At 42.4% G+C, this 21607-nt stretch overlaps 1 protein-coding gene across 5 annotated transcripts in view; it reads right to left on the reverse strand.

Annotated features, from left to right (window-relative positions):
• FILIP1 (filamin A interacting protein 1) overlaps nucleotides 1-21607 on the reverse strand; it is a 100613-nt gene that overhangs the window by 8635 nt on the left and 70371 nt on the right. For 4 of the 5 annotated variants that reach the window (XM_066315033.1, XM_066315030.1, XM_066315032.1 and 1 more), the window contains one exon: nucleotides 6055-8860. In XM_066315033.1, the coding sequence (XP_066171130.1) occupies nucleotides 6055-8860 (2806 nt within the window). Of the gene's footprint in view, nucleotides 1-6054; nucleotides 8861-15325; nucleotides 15414-21607 lie in introns of those variants that run through there. The other variant, XM_066315034.1, reaches the window with a different exon arrangement.

Consider the following 21607-nt stretch of genomic DNA (forward strand, 5'->3'; position numbering starts at 1 on the left):
GACTTCTTCTCATACATGTTCTTCTTACACTTTTCTTTGGTTCTTCATTTACCTCTCAAACAACCATATCCCAAATCGTACCTATTAGCAAAATAATATTCACACTTGAAATCTGGGCATGGCCCATACTGCTAGAGTAGGGGCAAAGGCACAGTTGGGATCAAACGAGTTTCCCAGAGCTGAGGTCCAGTGTTTTGAATCAAGATGTCATAAGGATGGGAATTTCTGCAAATCTCCCATTCTACAGCATGACACAGTGCAGGATGGCCTTAGAGGCTACTACAACATTGGCTTGGCTGTCAAGAGAGGTACAATACTAGCATCTTGTACAGACACTAAGCAGGGGCCCTCAGAACAGCATAGTCAGGTGAAGCTAATGATAGACCTGGGATAACTGCCAAATTTTAGGTGCTGGGGCATGCTCACTCAGCATTATAAGTAAAATCGAATTTTACTTCCCAAAGTATCCTGAGCTCATGGCTGGGGCCACTTATTTCTGCACTGGGAAGAGCAGGGGGTTGGGAGAGAAAGAGACAGAGAAAAGACTTGGATTTCCTTTTCCTGTGGCTGTGGCAGGAGGGATGTGGGAAAAGGCTCACTGTCCCCCTCCAAGCACTAGTCACAACTTGAAAAACTCTGGTAAGGGTGAAGCTGCTAACCCAGATTTCCAAGGATTCCTCAAGGCAGTGTGGACATGGTCATTTTACTATCTCTGGCAGTCTTCTGCCCTGAACAACAGCCTAGCAAGCACCCTTATCCTCAAGTCTGAATACTTCAGAATTCAAAAAACAAAGAGCAAGCCAAGTGGTTAGCTTGGGGCTGGCAGACCCAATACATCTCCTGTGCCCTTCTGGAGCCCCAGCTGGAGACCAGGACAAAGCTATTCCATAGCTTTGAAAATGCAATCACCATAGCTTTGAAAATGCAATCAGCACATATGCTTAAGCAACTGAATCTGTAAATGCACAAGGAGTACTTGGATAGGATGAAAGGACTCAAAAGGGCCAACTGCTATTTTCTGTCCCTCTTGGCCAGACCTCTTCAAGGTCAAAACTGGAGCTACCCCATACGAACAATGGCTTAAAGAAAATACTTATAAACATGACAATTCTGAGAGGAAAATGGGCTTTATCTCCTGCAGTGTGCAATACAGATACAAATGATAATGGTGACAACTTCAGTGTCTCAGCTGAATTTCATATGTGACTGACATTTCTGTTCAGATTATGGATAAAGACTTTAATCTCACAAAAGAGAACCATTCTCCTAAGATCCTGGAATCCTAGCTAGACCCACCTGCTAAACTCTGCAACTTATGACATTTAAGCAGAATAAAAGTAAACTGCTGAAATAGACTGGATTGGGAGCTCATGTCAGCTGCAACATGTATTTGCACATTTACTTAAAAATGCTCTACAAATGTTTTTTAGCCAGTGGCATCACAGTTTTCTGTCTGCATCCTGAGCATGCAAAGGAAAACCATTCCTTAATCTTCTAAGAACAGTTCAAAACCTCATGTGTACACTCAAAAAAAAGTCACAATTGGAAAACTTGAATGCTGTCTGCCTGACAGGAAGGAAGCCATTTTCAATAACTAAAAGCAACATTTACAATAGCAGTCTTAAAGGCTAATATGGAACTCACATGTAGATGTCAAAACAAGTTAGGCCCATACAATTCTGTAGGGCAAAACATGCAAATGCATTCCATCAGCCTTGGAAAATATGTCAACATCCCAGGGAACCCAAATGACAAACATCTTGTACTCCCTGAAAGAGTTCCACAGTGTGTAAACATGAGGCAATCAAATGGAGTAGCTGGAATCTCAGGCATTTCTTCAGCTTTATTCACATGTAAATTATTAACTAAGGATTTGGGTGCTTTCAAGTTACTCATTTCAAGCCTAAATCACTCAAAAGCACTTTGAAAAGAACTCTAACTTGCTTTAAATTTCTTAGTTGCCTTCATTCCAGCATACTAACGTGAGGATCGCTTGGAAGCTAATGCCTGCTTCACAAGCAGCTCCCAAAGCATTTTGTGTTTGCCAAGTGAGATGGCACAAAGGTGCCTCCCCAGCCGGCTGTGCCTTTGGGCGCGGGAAGGGGCAGCAAGCAGAGAACACATCCAGTCCACGTCTGTAGCATTTGTGGCAGAGAACCCACATGACTGCCTGTCTCTCCATCGTTTCTTCCAAGAACTCAAAGCCATTCCTTCCAGCCCTGTTTGTCTGTAGGCTGCTGTCTTCTGGCTGATCCAGACTCCAACCAGAAACCAACCCTTACACAGCTGGAAAGGAGTGCCCGAGATGCGGCCCATGGGACACTGGGTGATGCAAGCTGGATCTGAGCTGGCAAGGCAAGACATGGTGCCAGAGCAGGGACCCAGTGAGGTTACACAAGACATTACTTAGAGTGAGATGAACACATGCAGCTGCTATGGTGGAGTCATAATCAGCTCTCACAGCAGACACAGGTGTATTAACCTGTGAAGTTGCAGCAAGGTTGGGCAGTCCCATTAAAGGTAAAAAAAAGCAAACTGAGCAATACAGAACAGGTAGCATGTTTGATTAGTTTGTAACAGATCCTCATTGGTGCAATTTATTGACACACAAATAGAATGCTTTCATGCACACCCTGGCCTCTGGAATATTTTAATTACAAAAGTGCTTTCTTAGCATTTGTTCTCAATCTGATCAGGCCCCAGCTTGCCCTGCACAGAAATGGTTCAGTTCAGTGACCAACAGACACCTTGTGCAATTTGAAATGCCCTGGGCCACTCAAGCAATGTACACAGGACTGGTAGACAAGACAGATGACCTAAGGAGATCTAAACCTTCTGATAAAGCAACTGGAAGGCAGGTAGACTACTTCATAGCACCAAAAATGGCATTAAAATAAAGTATGTTTAGGTAACTTTATCCTGAAAAGGTGGGACTTGAGATCCAGTCAATGTAGTCTGTGTAGCCAGTAGGCAGTTCAGCTCACACAGAAGCTAGCCCTGTCTCAGCTGACCACCCCACAGTCACCACAGTCAGCACACAGGCCTCAGTGCTGACATGGGGACTGATGACTACAGACTGACTCAGTTGCCCACACTGAGGCATCTCATGCCATCTGAGGTGTCCCATGGCTGCCACTGCAGAAAGGTACAAGCCTGTTATCCCTCCCAGCCTCATACACGTCTCAGTTGCCACAGGCACACAGCCAGCGCCACAGCACCACTGCATGGGCAAGTGAGCTGCCTCCTGCACCTCCAGGAGCTCTAGCAGCAGCTTAGAGCACACATGAGACACCTACAAAGAGCTACATTTAGATGCCAATCTCAGACTAAGTGCTGTCCAATTGCAAGTGTCCTCACAGCTGCACAAACACTTGTCCCATTTCCTCTGGCACCCAACAGATTCTCAGCTGGGCCCTCCTGCCGTAGTCACAGGACATTCTGTATGGTTGGTGCTGTGCCACCGAGCTGGCTCTGCTGCAGCCGGGATTCCCTCTGCTCCCTGCAGATTTGCATGGCACTAGAGTCACTGTGTACCCTGGCAGCAGAAACAGTTGGCACTCAATGCCAGGCTTGTAGGAGGTGGAGAGCACAAGGATTAAGTGATTATAGGACTGACGCCCATCCTTGTAGCCAAAGAAGATCCAAGTTCACCAGCAATCCTATAACCAAATGTAAGGCCTATATGAAAAAAACCCAGGATGTAGGCACTGGGATGTTTTGCTTCTTTTCACAAAGAACACTGGGTTTATTATGTAGGATTTTTTCTGCAAACTGCCCTGAGAACAGAAATTTGGGCCAATGTGCTAAGGGAAGACTAACAAGCAGGCTCTCTTTGGTCTCCATATCCTTTGGTCTCTGTGGTCCATTTGCAATAAAAAAATCATATCCTAGGTCTACTAGGATAGTGCAAGTATTTTCCTTGGTGTGAATTTGACTTTAATCAAGCTAAGGAGGACTAAACACCATTTTTTCTGTTTCTATGGGAACTATCCAAATCTAGAGGCTGCCGTAGAAAAGGCATACATTGTACAAAGCATCTTGTGTAAGGAGAGTTAAGACAAAAATTAAAACCAGTGAGCTAAGAAAGCAGCTGTGTATCAGTTCGTCTTGTTCAATTTTATTAACTAAAACCCTCAAAATTGTATCTGTTGGTTTCGTCTAGGGTTACTGAGTAAATGATCACAGCTTGGGTTTTCTGACTAGGGGCAGTGAAGTGTGTTTGTAAAGTTGTCATTTGCAAAACAGATGGTGAATACGCCTTTTTTTTTCCAAGAGGCTGGGGAGGAAAAGACACATTTGAGCTTGTTTGAAGTTGCCTGCTCAGCTGACTAGGGATGTTAAAAAACAAAGGGAAGCATAAGATAAAGTAAATCTTATGGCTGAACTATTTTCCTTACATTCCAAATCAGGGAGGATAAAATGAAGAAAGGAAGTTTTTAGCCAGAAAAAAAAACCGATAAAGTTTTGTCTGCTATGGTTCACTGCATCATCACAGTAGAGACAGACATCTAGTTAAAAAGAAAAGTTAAAAAAAAAAACCAAAAAACAACCAGTTTTCCAGGCTTCTGAGAGACAAAGGAGTTTGTAAATTAATTCAAGACTTTAAAAAATTAATAGTTGCCTCTAATATGTAGGGAAACACTGTATAATAAAGTATCTACAATACATTATATTGTAGGATACATTATACCTGGGAAGAGAGAGCAAGTGTGTGTACAATCCCAAATAGATCTATGTGATACCAAAAGCCTTAAATGGGAATGGCAGCTTCTCTCCAAAAGTGTGAAAGTGTATGTTAAATACACTTCAGTGTTTCAGCTTGGCAAGAGATGGCTGATGAGGCATGTTGTAGGGGTCTGCTGACTCCGGAGCAGCATGGACAAATGCGTAGGGGATGACTATTCAGTATTTGTCAAGATACAAGAAAAAAGACTGTAACCAATGAAGGTATTGCATAGAAGGTATCAAACAAAAGAGCTTTTCCCAAAGCCTACAACAGAATTCTCTGCCCCCTGATGTTGTGGAAACAACAGTGTAAATGAGTTCAAAAAGCAATTAAAAGAATAAATAGAAGAAAACTCCGCTATGGTCTATTGAAGACAAAGATGCAGCTACAGGCTCTGGTTCAGAGAGAAATACCCACCTATTGGGAACTGAGGGAAACATTACTGTCTGTTTACCCACTCAAAATAATCTTCCTCATAGCATCTGTTGTGGACTCTGTCCAGGAAGTTTTTGAACTAATACAGTACTGATGGTTTTCTGTTTTGGTTAAATTCTTCTTTCCTAGGGTATTTCCAACTAAAGCAATAAGAACATATCTCAAATAATAAACTGGGGGAGGACTATCAATAAATACTGCCCACTATGGTTAAAGACAGAGGCGAGAACTCTTTCAGTATGAAAAAAAATACTGGGGTACCACCATAGGAGCCCAAAGAGAAAGCAAAAAAATTATGCTACAGGAAGCTCTATTGCAATACAGCACTTACAGAAGTTCAGAGGAACAGAAAGAGCTGTAAGCAATGATAACATATTTGCTTATTTATTCCTTTGGAGTTCAGTAATACAGCAGATACAAACTGAATTATATGGGGATTATGGGATTTTATCAAAGAAATGCCAGCCTGCATAATAAGAGTCTAAAGACCTGCCAGCTGGGCCAAAGAAAAACAAGGTGTATTTTCAAAATTCAGAAATCGCACTCATAAAAAATAAAAATACAGTTTCCTGCTGTCATCCCCATCATTCTTTGTCCCTCTGTCTCTTACTTGTAATTTTACTGGGTAGCCATTATGAAAATAACTATGAAGGGACTTCCTCTGGAAGTTAACTGCTTTGGGAGATAATACCAAAAGCAACCAACACTGGTACAAAAATACATTAATTAAGCAAATTCTGATTTTATAATTAAGCTTGAGCCTGAAAGAAGTGTAGTGAAGACAAGAGTTTCTCTTCACCACTCCCATTTTTCCCTGCTGGTGTCTCAAACTGAAGCTACGGTTTGTCCTTCTCCTTGCCATGAAGACCACACCATGAGACTACACTGCTTACCACTGATTGTGTTCCTCGTGTGGAAGATGTTGTGACAGGTGTGATGGTGATAGTACTGGTCACCTTGCTGGCTGCAGGTCGCGGGGACAGGTTGTTCCGAGGTGATCGAAGGACAGTACCAGTTACCACTTCTTTCTCTGCCGCCATGTTCATGGGCCGGACTGTTATCACAGGGCTCGCACCGTCAGGCGCTGCAATGGGAGAACGTTTAAACTGGGAACCCAAGTGGATGTGGATTTTGTTGTCTTCTGTTGTAATAATGTTGGCATTGGCATTGTACTTGCGGATTGGAGTCGGGACGGTTTGCTTTTCTGGCGTGACTTTGAAGACAGCCCTTCCCATGGTCATATCTTGTGACTGTGGAGAGACAGAAATTTCTGCCGGTGCTGCAGATGTCGATACTGTCATGATCTGAATTGGCGATGCAGGTCTGTCAGCGAAGGGTGCTCTCCCTCCCTCTGGGGACTTTTCTCTGGAGAATGTTGTAATAGTGACTGGAGACATGGAACGATCTGGGCCCATGGGACTTTCACTGCCTTTTCCTTTTTGTGGCATAACATTGGGAGAGGGAATGATGGTTATTCGTGGCTTCTGATTTCCCAAAGTAGGAATGACAGTGGTACTTGAAAAAAATTCCTCTGCGGATGGACTGGTTATCTCCAAAGTTGCTGTACTGTTCTCATGGTCTGGTGTCACCCGAATATGAAGAGGTTGACCCTGTTTTGGTGAAAGGACAACCTCCCCAGGATGTGCTGGACTACTGTGGGTCCGGGCTCCTTTATCAGGAGTTGTCTGAGCTCCAGCTTCCCTCTTTTTCATCCACGGTATCCAGGATTTCCTCATAGCAAGCTCATTTGCCGCTGGAGGATATCTCTCAAGCACTGAAGAACGCTCCATGGGTTTTTTCAGACCGACCTGTCGCAGATTGCTCATGATATGATTCTCCTCCTGGAAGGACTTCCGTATAAACACGGCTGGAGTTTCTTCTTCTGCTGCTTCATTGCTTACAGCATCTGTCTGCACGCCGGTGGACGTCACAGGAACATCAACCATTCTTCTCCCATTGATGCTGGGCCTCAGAGCACGGCTGTAACGCTTAGAAAGCTCCAGCTCTCTTGTCAGGTTCAAAACTTCCTGCCCCATGCTCTTGTTTTTGTTTTCCTCTTCCATAAACCTTTGCTGTAGAACTGAATAATCAACTTGGAGCTGAGAAAGCTGGTCTTCTTTGTTCATGAGCTCATGGATTTTTTCCTTAAGTGCTTGAACTTCTGCTTTCAAATCTCTGCTTTTGGCCTCTTCCAGACGAAACCTGTGCCTCAGCTCTGCCTCCTGGCTCACTACTTCACCTTTTTCTATTGCTTTTGTTTTGGCAATCTGGAGTTTCATCTCCTCCAACTGCTGAGAAAGAAAATTGGCTTTATCCTGCTCAGTCCTAAATTTCTGCTCTAGCTGATCGTACTCATCTTCAGTTTTCATCAAATCTCCTTCAACTACTTCCAGTTGTTTGAGACGTTTTTTCAATCTTTCGATTTCAATGGTAAGTTCCTTAATCTTGTTGTCCTCATGACAACCATGCTCTGCTCCTTTCCTAGTTCGACCTCTTGTAATTTCTCTTTCTACTTCCTCCATACCATCAATTCTTTTCTTTAACAGGTCAACTCTACAGCTTAATTCAGATGATTTTTCTTCTTCACTTCTCAGTTTGCCAATTAACTCATCCCTTTCCTTTGTCAAACTAGATACTTTTTCCTCCATTTCAGATTTCAGTTTCAAAAATTTCTTACTTTCTTCTATCAATTTCTCTGTTACATCCATAACTTTCCCTTGTTCAACTTTAAAATTCTTGTTTAGACCCTCAACCTTTTTTTCCTCCTGTTTTATTTTTTCCATCATATTTTTTCGCTCATCAACCAACATTACAGTAAACGACTTCAGCTTTGTAAGGTCATCTTTTAAGCTTATTTCAGCCTTTTCCAACTTGCTTTCGGATGTCTCAAGGTCCTTCACTCGAGTCTTCACCACTTCCAACTCATTTATCAAATCCTTAGTCAAATTTTTTTCTTTCTCCAAGTTTAAGTGTAGCTGAGTGCATTCCGACTTACTTTTACTGAAAGCATCTTCCAGCTTCTCTAATTCTGACATTCTTTTCTGCAGTTTTTCCACTTCAAGTTTCAACTCTTTGCTATGATGCTCTTCCTCTTGCAGTTTATTTTTCAGCTCTTTGCACTGGGATTCAGTTTTTGTGATCTCTTCATCTTTCCCCTCCATTTCAAGCACGTGCTTACGGAGGTTTTCCACTTCTGCCATTAAGCTAGAGTTCCCACATTCCCCTTTTGCTATTTTATCTCTTAGTTCTTGAAGCTCCTCCTCAGCTTTTTGAAGATTTTTGTTCGTTTCTTCTAGCTCCTCTATTCTGCGAGTCAACCCCACTAGCTTGAGCCTTAGCTGTCTATTATGTGACTCTTGATTAGCCAGTTTAGTAGTCATCTCCTCATGTTCTTGACAAAATGATGATGTTTTGTGTTCAAGTTCTGCCTCTAATTTCATCAGTTTTTGTCCATCTTCTTTTGTTTTTGCACTAATAATTTTAAGCTTTTCTTCTTCTTCCTTTAGTTTTTGGGTTAAGTCCTGTATTTTCTGGCTTTGTTGACCAAGTTGTTCAATATGCATTTGTCTTTCATCCACCAGCATGAGTGCAAATGATTTGAGCTTAACTAGTTCTTCTCTTAGTTTATTGATTCTCTTTGTATGCTCCTTCTCCTTCCGGGCTTGATAGATCTTCTCCTGCTCAAGAAGTTTCTTCAACCTGAAACAAGTTAGAAGAGAGGCATTAGATTAAAAAATACACATATCCATATTATATATACATATATAGATATACACATATATATACATGTGTATATATATAAAATATGGATATATATGTCTGTGTGTGCATCTATTTCTAAAATAACCTTTGTTTTAGCTTATTAATGGTAGCCTTCAAGAAATAACTACCTACTACAGTTATATTCCCAAACCATCAAACCAAGTATTTTGAATTACAAAAGTTAAATTAAAAATACATAAAATCATCTAGAACTCTGAAACACAGTAAAATTTTATACATGCACAGATAACAAGTACATCAGGTTTTTATTTATTCACATTTATTTTTGTCTGTTAGGATGTTGTTGGTAAAAGTATGTAATATCCTAACAGGACAGGTATTATCTACTCACTAATCCATTTATACTGAATTTGTTTTACAAGGTGGATTCCTTCTTATGTCTCGCATAGAGAAAAACATGTAAAATAAGGTAAAAGCTTTAAACTAATTGCCATATGCAGCCACACATAAACAGACCAATCCTGGTTACAAATAAACCAGCAGGACAGAAGATTACAGTAGCACACAACTGATAACCATCTGGACATCACAGGCATATGAAATTAGCAGGAAGATAATTTTTCCATCACAGTGACTATTATGTTAAAAGGTTTCCTCTTCTACATTTCCATTTAGTAGATGTTGTGGACTACAAGGATCAGACTAGTCAAACCTTTGGCTGCAGCTGACCTTATTGGGAAAATCCTCTTCTCTGCATGCTCTCTAAAGCTGTGTTTAACAAAATAAAGGTTGCCATACACAAATTAGATATCTCCTCAGAAAGATAATAATAAATACATTACCCAGCCTTAGCCATGCAACATGGAGTAATATAACTATTTTATACCTGTGATTTATATTCAGGATATGTTGACATCAACACAGGAAGTTCCTTCATATGTTCTAAGCACATATTTATGAAGATAGTGATCCTCAATTGACAAAGAAGCAGAGATAACACTGGGCTGTATCCCCAACCAATCCAAGAGTCTTATTGTAAAAGCAGCAGTCTGACTTAGAAAGATACAGGTATGCACACTGAATTTACTGCGAAATAATGTATTTTCCAAACTGCTGTCACAGCACCTACAGTTCCCATATACTCTATCAAGACACAAGAAAGTTCAAATCCACTTGCTTTGCTAACCCTAAGTCTGAAGCTTTTCAGCTTCCTTTTTATAACTGAGACATACATCCAGGTAGAAATAGCAGAGCAATTAACACCTGGTAAGTAACTTGCAGTAAACAGAACATCCATGTCTTAGCAAAGATCAACTTTTATCAATATTTTAATCTTACACTTTGGACTGTAGATGATAGCAGGTGGAGCACAGATATATATATATATATATATATATATATATATACATTCCTCTCTGCTACTCCAGCAATGAAGTGGTGCCAAGGACCCCGGGGCACAATGGCAATACACAAAGGATGTCTCCCAGAGCCCTCACCTGACCTCTACACTCCTAGCAAAAGCCAGATTAACTCGGCACTCAACAACTGTTAATGTTTCACTCCTTGTTCCTGGGGGACCAGAACCAAAAGGAACTGGAAAGAAAAGCTATAAGAAAAGAGAAGGAAGTCAGAAAGCAGAACACAGGATGCAGTAGGTAGGGAAGAAGAAGGCTGAAGAATGCATTTGAAAACAAGACCCGGATAGGATGTGGGAGTAAGAGAATAGTAGGAACCAGCGGTAGAGAGAAAAACAAACATTGCAGCCAACCTTGCTGGGTCACAGATTATTCTCAAAAAAAAAGTCTCTTTAGTTGTGGCAGCTCTTTGGAAAGGACTGAAAAGGCGTGCTGGTGGATGCCTCATAATTGGTCAAGTCAGAATGTCAAAAGGTAAAAAAAAGACCCACTGTCACTCACAAAGCATGCACTTTTCACACTGAAGAAGGAACTTTATTAGCATGCAATATATTCCCTGGCTGCTCTATCACACTGCTTCATGCAAATGTTTCAGCCAAGAATTCTTCCTCGTCTTCCCCAGGCTACATTTTTAAATGGGTAGTATGTACCCTTCCACAAAAATACTGTTTGCCATGACAGAACAGTGTAGCCAAATCTAGTGGTGCTCTAAATGACCCATCTTCCAAAGCCACAAACACAGGAGAATGTTTCCAGCCCCCCTTGTCCCACTGGAAAATTTTAAAGTGACTTCTATAAATTAAAAAACCCCAGAAGACAGCTTTTTTCTAAAAAAAAAAAAAATCTTGAGCCTTTAACCTTAATACTTTTTTTTTTTTTTTTTTTTAATCAAGAGCCTAGAGATGCTTATAAAACTGTCTATGATTTGTAATTCCTAGGCCTGCACATGTGATTTTCACCCAGCAGTTGCTCCAGGCAGTACACACTTAGCAGGCTGCTAAGCAGAGTGCAAAATAATGCACTGGCCACACATGGCTCCACGTGACTACCTGAGAGTCTACTGGGGAACACTGCAGAGAAAGCTACTGAAAAAACCCACAAATACCTGTTAAACTAAGACAAAAAATGCCAGTCGTGAGGCTCAGCAAGAGAACAAGGCATGTTGGCCCTGTCAGTGCCTTGCAGGAGTGCTAGCAGTGGGGAAAACCAGCTTGGCCCTCTGGGAAAATAAAGCAATATTCAGCATTTCATTCTGCCTCAGCTTTAGCACAGGGAAACTACATGTCTTAGATGTGACAAGCCAGCTTTCAGAGAAGACACTTGACAATACTTCTGTTTTTCATGTCTACAGGAACTGCTTCTAAAATCTGGTTCTCTCGGGGAGGGATGGGAAGGCAGCACACAAATATATGTTAATTGCCAAAGTAATTTAAAAATCGACTCCTTTTCAGTGTTACTTCTAGACACTAACAAAAGCTGAGTTTAAGCTTGCTCCCACTTTTCCATCTTTGTACAATTTTCATACCTCAGTGGTTAAACTGGAATTTCAGCAGGACTGCAAGGTGAGGTTGTCCCCTCTTGACCCTCACAGCACAGCACCCCAGAGTTTGCTGCTATCAGGCTTCTCATCTGAGTGCTGCTGCTAATGTTTGCTAAGTAACACCGATCTACATGGGCTTCTATGCAACACTAAAAGCCCTTCAGACTCCCAGCACCTGGTCTTCAATGTGCTAGCCAAAGCAACTGCATTGTGGATTGTCAAGAGGCTGAAAGCACCTGCATTCAGGACCAAAATCAAAACAAAACAAAACTTTAATAATGAAACATTAGATACAGCCAAAACACTGACAGTCCAACAATTTGATATCCCCCAATCCAGTCCCCACATGTCCTGTCTTGGTTTGTGTTTTTTTAGAAATGGGGAGAAATGCTTGGATACAACTGGATAACCTGCATTCATCAGTAAGAGTCTCAGGGGTTTGGCATCCAGACCCTAGCAGGGAAGCATGTAGATGTGATCCAGTTCCCTGCCAAGAGGGACCAAACTGCCTGCCCCTCTGTGGACAGCACTGCTGCAGTCTGTGTGGCACCTCTTTTCCCCACGGGTCACCACAGGTCAAAGCATGCAGCCTGAGTCAGTCCCTGAATGCGTGGTCTTTTGCTGCCATGGGGGTCCTGGTCTCTCCCTCTCCTTACTGTCTGTCCTCCCCAGTGTATTTGAGAAACAGGTCCAGTACTCAAGACAGGCACATGGCCCCTTGCAGTAGTGTATAAATAAGCAGCAAACCCTTAGGTATGATGGCTGTGTGTAAACTGTTAACAGCCTCAGTTAAAAACAAACATCCCAGGATGATCATGCCCCGATTTTGTTCTATAAAGATGCTTGACTGGCATGGTGCAGGACTCTGGAGTACAGAAGCTACTGATGCAACCTGACATGGTCCCTGCTGCACGGGGAGCTGCCTCTCCTGGATCCCCAGCAGCCTTAGCTGTTCACAGCCACACCCTGCAGCACTGGGCAGCAGGAGAGCTCTGTTGGCAGCCGTGCTGAGGAAGCAGGAGCCTGAAGACTTTCAGCAACCAATCTCAGTTGCAGAGAAAGCAGACATCAGACTGGAGGAAGAGCAACTATGGAATTAGTTTAAACAACTTTCCTGAATGGTGTGCTGGAAGTAGCCAGCCAGAAGAAATGCAGGAGTGGACGGGCTCTCCCTCTCCTCCTTCCTTTAGGTTTGGTGCTGAAGTGTTTCACTGCACAGTCTTTCTGCCTCCCCTTCCCTCCTCCAAGCTATGAACTGATCAACAGAAGTGCAATGGGATGCTGATAGCCACAACTCTATCCCTCCAGAGATGTGGCTTCATTTCTTTCGTCATGATTCCCCTCAAAAAACCATTCACTTCCAAGTGTTTAAAACAGAGTATGCAGAAGGGAATAGCCTCCCCAACATTTATTGAAGATTATATCAGTGTGTGTATCTCCCTTTCTGTTTGTACTTCCATCAAGATGAGAAAACATCACAGGTACTTTTTACAACCTTTTCCACCTCTAGCATAGAAATGGGCACTCACTCACACAAGGAAATCCTGGGAGAGCTGAGCAAGCCAGAGGATGCCCTGAAAGGCCATAAGCTGCTCCCATGGTTTGCATACATGTCAACATTTTAGCACCATATTTCAGCTGTGTTGGCCTGTTTTAGCCCCCTGCTCTGCAAACAAACAAAGCTAAGCTTCCCAAGGTGCCTCCCCCAGTGTTTAATTAAGCTTTCACAGGAGGGGCTAATGTGGAGGACAATATGGAGAAGTAGAGAGCTATTTCTCCAGCTATCAAACTTGGCAGCAGGAGGAAGAAGAAGAAAGCAGTTAGAAGAAAGAATATGGAAAGGAGACAAGCAGATAAAATCTCTAGATAACTTTAACACAGCCTGGAGACCCACAGAGTTTCTCATTGCTGCTCTAAACAAAGCCATGTGACTTACCACTCGTGTAGTACCTTATTTTGCCATTTACATTCCAAAAAGTCTGTTGCTATGGGGTGTAATGACTTCTATCCCATTTCACGGATGGCCAGTAAGTGGGGGTTAAGGCAAATACATTAATGAGGACTTGGTCACTCTATGGATCAGCTTGATGAAGGTGCTTCCTCCTGAGGGGCCAACAGCATTTCTGTGCCACTCACACAGCAATCCCAAGGGAATTTCCACTGGGAAAGGAAATGTCTTCACAAACTCATCTTTCCACTTCACACCCAAAGTTTGCTACTGTACATGCAGAGTAAGAGAGACTGGACAACTTCCTAGTGGTAGCTAGAAAGCTGCTGCCCATTAAGTGATGTGAGAGTCTTTAATCCCAGGACAATGAAAACCAGCAAGAGGTGGTTTAACTCAATAAAGGAGTTTCCTTTTTTCCCCCCTAGTTTAATGTACAACAGCTGATTTTTAAGATTATTTCTACAGCCGCTGGGAAATCCTCCACATGTCAGGACTATTTCCCAGAGCTTCTGTGTTTGGGGCCAGGTTGAGATACCCAAAAGGCTGAATTTTACAAGTTCTGAGTACTTACAACTTCAGCTGAAGTCAAAGAGAGCCAAAAGATGGTCAGGCTCTCTAGGAAACAAAACAATCAGGCCTAACACTTAAAGTATGCAATTTGGTCACACTTTCGAACCATCAGCTTCACTACTTCCAATATATCCATCTCAACTGGCAGAAGAAATATGTAAACGAGATCAGATGCCATGGCAAGAAAAAGAATAAAGCACATCTGTGTTAGTTTCGCCTTTCTATCCACTACATTTTAAAGGTAAGGAATTAAAAAAAAGTTTGAATGCCCTTACTACAGAACTTTCCAACTTCTTTTTCAGTTTATCACAGGGTCAACTCTGAAAACAAATACAAGCTTGTTTAAAAAAGTCATTGGTTCTAGTAAACCTAAAGACAATTTTTTTGTGGCTACCTAATATATACAAACTCAAGGTGTAAAAAAGTGCATGTTTCTTCACTGCTGAATTAACTTTTGGAAAGTGGTTGTATCAAACTGTATAACAAGTAAATTAATATTCTTGCTACTTCTAAAATACATGATAGTTTCCAATATATACTGAAAGTAAAAGAAATCTTTTCTCCCCTAGGAGGACACATTGCTTGTAATCTAAAACAGTTTATCTTGTAATCTAATGTTCATTTTGTAAAAACTAAAATCCAGTTTGCTGGAACAGTTCATTTGTGCTGAAAGTGTCTTACTCCGACTGAACCGTGACTAAAGATAAAGGGAGTATTTTGGAATAAGAACACTTACTAGATCTTACTAGATTCAGTGTCCCTCCACCTTTCCAGCACACTGTTCATGTAAGAAAAACACCAAAGATATTTAAAAACAAAACCCGACATCCTTTCAGACTACAAAACAGTATCACTCACACTAATTCCGGGGGTTAGAGGAGAGGAAAGGGGATGCACAGAAAGCAAGGACACAGTATCTCAGAGCGAAGGCGAAGCAGCTTTCGGCCGAGAGATGACGATTGCCAAACCTGTCTCCGGGCTGCGGTTATCCTTCCCTGACCCCTCGGTGCGCTGTTCGGGAGGGGAAGCCGCACAGCACAGCCCCACCAGGTGCACCTTCCGAGGCTCCAGCCTCCAGCTATGTGAGCCCGGGGCCGGCCCGGCCCCTCAGCGCTGTCCTGCTCCGTCCAGCCCGCCCGGAGCCGCGGCCGCCGAGCATCTCCGGCTCCCCGCACACTCCGCTCCAGCCGCGCTCCGTCCCGCCCGCGGCTACGCCAATGCCCGGTGCGCTCACGGAGCCAGCGAACAGCGCATGTACACAGCAATTACCGGCTCAAAATAAAATTAAGGAAATAAAAAATCTCTTACCTTATAACTAGACCTATTTTTTTCTTTCTTTCCTTTATTTTTTTTTTTTTGTTTTTTTTTTTGGGCCCGAGGAGGGCAGCGGCGGGGCCCGGCTGCGCGCCGCCGCCAGGTGAGGCTGCGCCCCGCGCTGTGCGCTGCCCCGGGCGGGCGGGGGTGGAGCCGCGGGGCCGGGGCCGGGCCGCCGGGGCACGGCTGGGCTCGGGGCTGCCGCCGGCCGCGCTCCGCTCCGCCGCCGCTCTCCCGGGGCTGGCCACTGACAGCCCCTCCGCGCTCTTTACAGGTACAGCTCATAGGCGAACGATTAAGAGGTAATAATTTGATCGCAGAGAACCGCTGGGAGTTGATTTTTCTTAAGTGGACTTGGATGCACGAAGCGCTGCTTCCCAGTCCCTGCTGCCGATTCATTCCGCCGGCTCAACAAAAGTTCCTGTTGCTTTCCTCTTGTCTTCCCGGTGTTTGAAGTGGCAGTACTACTGCTGGTACGGGCTGGCTGATCTTAAGATCGGCTGATAAAGGCATGAATACATGAAGAAAATCCCCTGGGGATTTAGTATACGGGCGTGTTTGGTTTTGAAAATCCATGCATAGTAGCAAGCCTTACCAAGTTTGGTGAGGTCTGAAAAGCACCATTCTGCTAGCTCCCTGCTTTAAAGAAGTCCTAAACCAGCTCTTTTGTTCCCAAAAGAGCATAAAAGAATTTGGGGATTCCTTCTATTTCTCTAATGATTCCCTGGATTGCTCACAGTCACTTTTTCAGACTTAGTGAGAGGAACTAGGGAAAAGTTCCCTTTCCTTTCCCTTTCTCTTTTGTCTTTGCTTTCCTCTTCCCCTTCCCGTTCACCTTCCACATTTCTTAGGAAGCTTTCAATAACCAAAAACACTGAAAGCATATAATTTCAAATACTGTTACCACTAAAAATAGACCGATGTGTGTTTACATTTTTGAGAAACTGTCAGATTTTAAGTTCTTTCATTATTTTCCTTTAAGACCCTCATTCAGCACACAGGCTGGACAGAGCTCATTTGAAAAGCAGATGCTTAGAGACTGATTTTATGCTTTTTATCCAAGACGTTATTTACCTCACCCTCTTTAGACTCTGCTGAGAACAGAATTATTAATTTCTGGGCACAAAGGGACCAAGGTTTTGCTTAGGACACCTGCTCTGAGGTACATTAGATTTGGGTTTCAGAGTGCAGCTGGGTGGGTGGTGCATGGAGATCACAGTCCCTGTGATTTTGCCTGTGCCCAGGAATGGATGCTCCAGACTCCTGCATGTCTGAGCCCAGATCCAATATGCTCCCCAAAACAAGAACCATTCTTAGAGTGAAAAACATTCACAGTCCACGTAAATTAGCTTCACATGACTTAACTAGCACCATGGAGGAAATCCGTCACAGCAACGCAACAGTAGGGTCACATTTTCCAGGGAAGTCTACACTAGTCTTACTCATGCTCTTCCATTTCATATTCCTTTACCTCATGTACTAAATGCTTTCCAAAAGATGAAGCTGGGGTACTACAGAGAGATTGCTGCTTCCTGTGTGCAAAGCTGGTGTATATTGATATGTTTCTGTTTTTCCAGTGTCAGAAGCAAGGTTTCTGTACAAAATATGTTTGATTGTGCAGTAACAAACGATCACATGCATTGAACAGACCAATGTTCTGCTTATCTTACTTACTGTGTCCTTTGCAATCTCAACAATTGTTTGGTAGAGCTAAATATTCTTTAAAAAGAGGAAATTGCATACACAATGGCAAACAGTAAGATCTTGACCATTGAAATTTAATGATTTGGCATTATATGGGCACTTCAAGAGATCGTCAGAAGAGTTTAGATCCTTTTTATGGCCTGCATAAAAGTCTGCACTCTAAGTTAACAAAACAATTTATAGCAATAGCAGGGTGTCAGCCTTGAGGCAGTTTGTGACTAGAAAGGCATAGAGCACTTTGCAAGCAAGTTTCAAAACTATCTGCTGACAGATGGGTTTGGCTGTGATCAGCAGCCAGGAGCAAGGCTCTGTTCCACCGGCGCTGCTGGCTCGGCAGGAGGATATCTGGTCACACACCCCATCCCAGCTGGCTCTGGGCTTTGAGCTCACTGCACAGCTTGTTCCAGTCTCGCTGCTGAGTCCCAGCTTCTCCTCACCTCTGCACTCCATTTCTAACCCCCACCTCTCCCAAATCAACAACTCTTCTGGGTGTCATCTCACATCTGCTCTGGCTGTTCTTTTGTCTGTGTTGCCACGCTTGGGCCAGTCTGGAACTGCACGTGACACATCTTCCCTCATCCGTACTTTCATGGTCTCAGCTCTGAGCAGAAAGTTCGGGGATGTCAAGAGGATGTTAGAGAAAGTGCAGTGTGGTAGTGGTGAGCCTACACATCTGCACTAGTTGCAACAAGTCTGTAACACCATGAGACTTCACAATTGAAGTATTCTCCCATCAGCATTTCAATCACTCTGTGTACCCATCACTGTGCTGGTACCAGACCTATAGGGGGATACCAGGTAGGATGTCATAGCTAAGACCAAACAGGCCTTTATTATTTACAGCTTGTCTTTTACTGCTGAGAAATCTGATTATGTGTCTATATAAAAATACAAAGGTACTCCAAATGTTGTTATTTCTCAAGAGTACCTTCAACTTTAGGTCACTTCAAAGGCTGGGAAAATTAAACTTCCTCATGATTTTTTTTGTTCACGCTTTCACTGGGATGAAGCAATTCAAGAAACGCATTCCTGAATAAAGCAGCACTTGCAACATTGTGAGACTAGGTTTAAAAAAACAATAAGAAATAAAAGCAGCAGAGGGAATAGATAAGAATCCCAAATTTCAGTTTATCTCTGAAAGTCAGAAATTATACTGCATCTGGCACGATTGCCTACTACAGAGGGGAGTAACTGGGAAGCAAAAGATGGAACTGGTTTAAAACTTTAATGATGTGCTAATAGACTACACATTTCTTTGATAAGCTGCTCTCTTAAAAAATTTCCTAACTATGCATAGCAATAGATTCCTCTTGTGGATCTTAGAGACTTGTAACAAATTATTGCTTGATTATAAAATTCTCTGTAAACAAAGCTTTGTGACCTTCCTAACACACTGCCCTGCTCTCGGTTGCCTCTTTACCTTCATTGCAGAAACACATGTAACATTTATAGTGAAGGCAGAGAGCCTGCAACTCTCTCCAAGTTCTCCAACATATTACAAAAAGCTCAAATACTTCTGTTTGTGCAAAGCAAAGCTTTTCCTAAATTTGTGTTTACTTACATACATGAAAAGGTACACTGTGCACTTGCCAGACTTTTTTATTTTTTGTTCATAAAGGCTTCAAAGCGGTGAAAATCTTCCATCATTATTTTGTTTTTCTTTTCTTCCCTTCTCTTGGTTAAGTCAAACTCCTTTGGTAAGTCAGACCTGACTTCCACTTTCTGCTTACATTTGTCTGCTCTGGGTGCAACAGATATTAATTGATTCAGTGGCATCTTGATAGAACAAGAAAACTTTGAATATTTAGGGAGGGAAGAGGCTGATTTTAATTTGCTGCTGAAGATATAGTGAGCAAGGTGATCCATTTGGCATTTTGGAGAGAGAGAAATAAATAATGAAGATAAATGCAGTAAATTCTTGAAACATGACTTTGTAGGAAAAGCCTGAGAAAAAGACTTCAAGTTGGACTCTTTGCTGTTGTATCTCAGGCAATACACTTTATATGGCATACGTCATGCACATTAAAAAACTTCGTTTGGTGAGCTGCACTGACAACTGGCTTTGTTCACCTTTGTTCTTATTTAAAACAGGTTGTTCCATGCAGCTGTTAAAGAAACTGTGTGCGCACACAGGCTTTTTTTATTACTCCTCAGATCTTTCTAAATAAGTCATGCTGCCTAGGTTTTAAATTATTTTTCTCTTTCTTACAGAATGAAAATCACCCTACGTTTGGATCTGCTGCCTTTTGTGGAAGCATGATTCAAAAGTTTAACAAAAGCATTTCTGGCTTTTTTTTTTTTTTTTCTGTTTCACTCTACCCCCTTCCTTTTGCTTTTCTGCTTTCTTAGTACTTGCATGTGTATCCTTTTGATAGCTGGGAAGCTCAGCATCTCCAATACTGCTGGGATTCTTTTAAGTAAAAGTGATTACAGCTGAAGCAGGACCTGTCTGTGTCACAGTTACTGTTCCATAGTATGATTTGGTCATATTTTGGGAATAAGCACCAGGAGTCTCACAGAAGCCTGCTGTGGCCCTTCAACAAGAGCGTCTTGGGAGCCAAGGGAAAAGGTGTGCAGGAGCTTAGACAAGTGCACTTGGCCAGTGCCACTTGCTGTCCTCTTTGCAGCCACCGTTGTTAGTGCTGGCTGCTCCACCTACCTGTGCTCTCTCACAGCACCTCAGTAACCCTGTCTGCCTGCTCTGGGCTCCACCCTTGTTTTTCTACATAACTTTCTTTCGAGTTTCTAGGTGTTCATAGGGAAAAGTTAGGTGGAAGAGTGAGCTCAAGGCTTTAAAAGTAGAGAGAGCCATGCCTACTCTCAGTTTACCCAGAGAGAATTTGTCTTCTGGGAGTGTCTTGGCCTCTTTTGCTCCAACTGGGTCTAGGATGTGAAATTAATCCTGACTGATGTTCTCCTTTCTGTTGCTTTTCTGTTGGCCTAAACCCATCTCTTTGCTATTCCTCATTCTTTAATATCCAGGTGTATGAGTTCAGTTCTTTCCCCACTGCTCTCACTCCTGCTGACCTTTCCTGGGCTTCTTTTCTTTTGTGCTTCTTCTCACTGACCCTTCCTTCAGGCAAGGTAACCCACTGACTGACTGGGATTGAAAAGCACCCGAGTTTTACACCTGAAACTGAAGATTGTCTACCTCGCTGCTCCCCATTTGATACACGACTGGAATATAGTATTTGATGGAGTGAGTAAAACTAGTGGGCAGGAAAAATGAGAGAAAACAGAATCCAAAGAATTCCTGCTTCATTTTAACATCAAACCATACAAGTGATGGTGTGTCTGGAGTCACCACGAGAGGGTCACAAACACTGGAAAGCATACCAAAAAAACCAAAAGAGTGACAAAGTTTAAAATCTGGATTTAAGAAATAGCATCATTAATATAATTGCGCACACTGGGGTAGTCAAGCATGGAGAAGCTCACACAGCTGTACAACAGCAATGCAGCTTGAGAGCAAGTAACTGTTTATGTGGAGTCAATATAAAAACTCATCACTGTCAATGCAGGCTCAGACTTTTTTAGAAATACAGCCTTTGTGTGCACTTTCTCATAACGTATTCAGCCACCTTGGCCACAATGACATAAGAATAATACAATATACACCTATAAAAGCAGAGAAAAATAAATAATCTTATGAAGATTCTTTCTTGGTTTTTAAATTACTTCCTGTGAGTGTCATATTATCAATGATTTAACAAATATTGAATCCTCAGAAAATTTTTCAAACACTGTAAAAGAGCAACCAGCAGCTGCTTTTATGATCTAGAGAGAGACTGATAGATTTTAACAACATCAGCATTGAGTAATCCTGGCTGTCACACCACATCCTAATATGTCATGTCCCAGCTCTCAGTCTGAAAGGCTGTGAAGGTATTTCCGTTATTTTTCATGCCAGTACCCTCAGCTCTTGCCCAGAACACAAAGGAGCACACGCTTGCCCACCACATCCATCCACAGCCCCACCTTTGCTAATGCTTTTTGCCTGTGTTCTGGAGGTGCAGCATAAATGGGCGCCTCTCTCCTCAAAACAAAACAAAACAAAGCAAAACAAAACAACAACAACAAAAAAAATCAAACCCATCACAACTGTGGAAAAATCACCAAATAAAGCCCCCTAGACCTAAACAAAGCTTTTTGATTATCACGTAGCTATTTACTACAGCTCATGCAATTCTAAGGTTTGCTGATGGCATTAGATTTGTGTCTGTTGAGAGGCA

This window comes from Sylvia atricapilla, chromosome 3 (genome assembly GCF_009819655.1).
Source record: "Sylvia atricapilla isolate bSylAtr1 chromosome 3, bSylAtr1.pri, whole genome shotgun sequence".
Taxonomy (NCBI): domain Eukaryota; kingdom Metazoa; phylum Chordata; class Aves; order Passeriformes; family Sylviidae; genus Sylvia; species Sylvia atricapilla.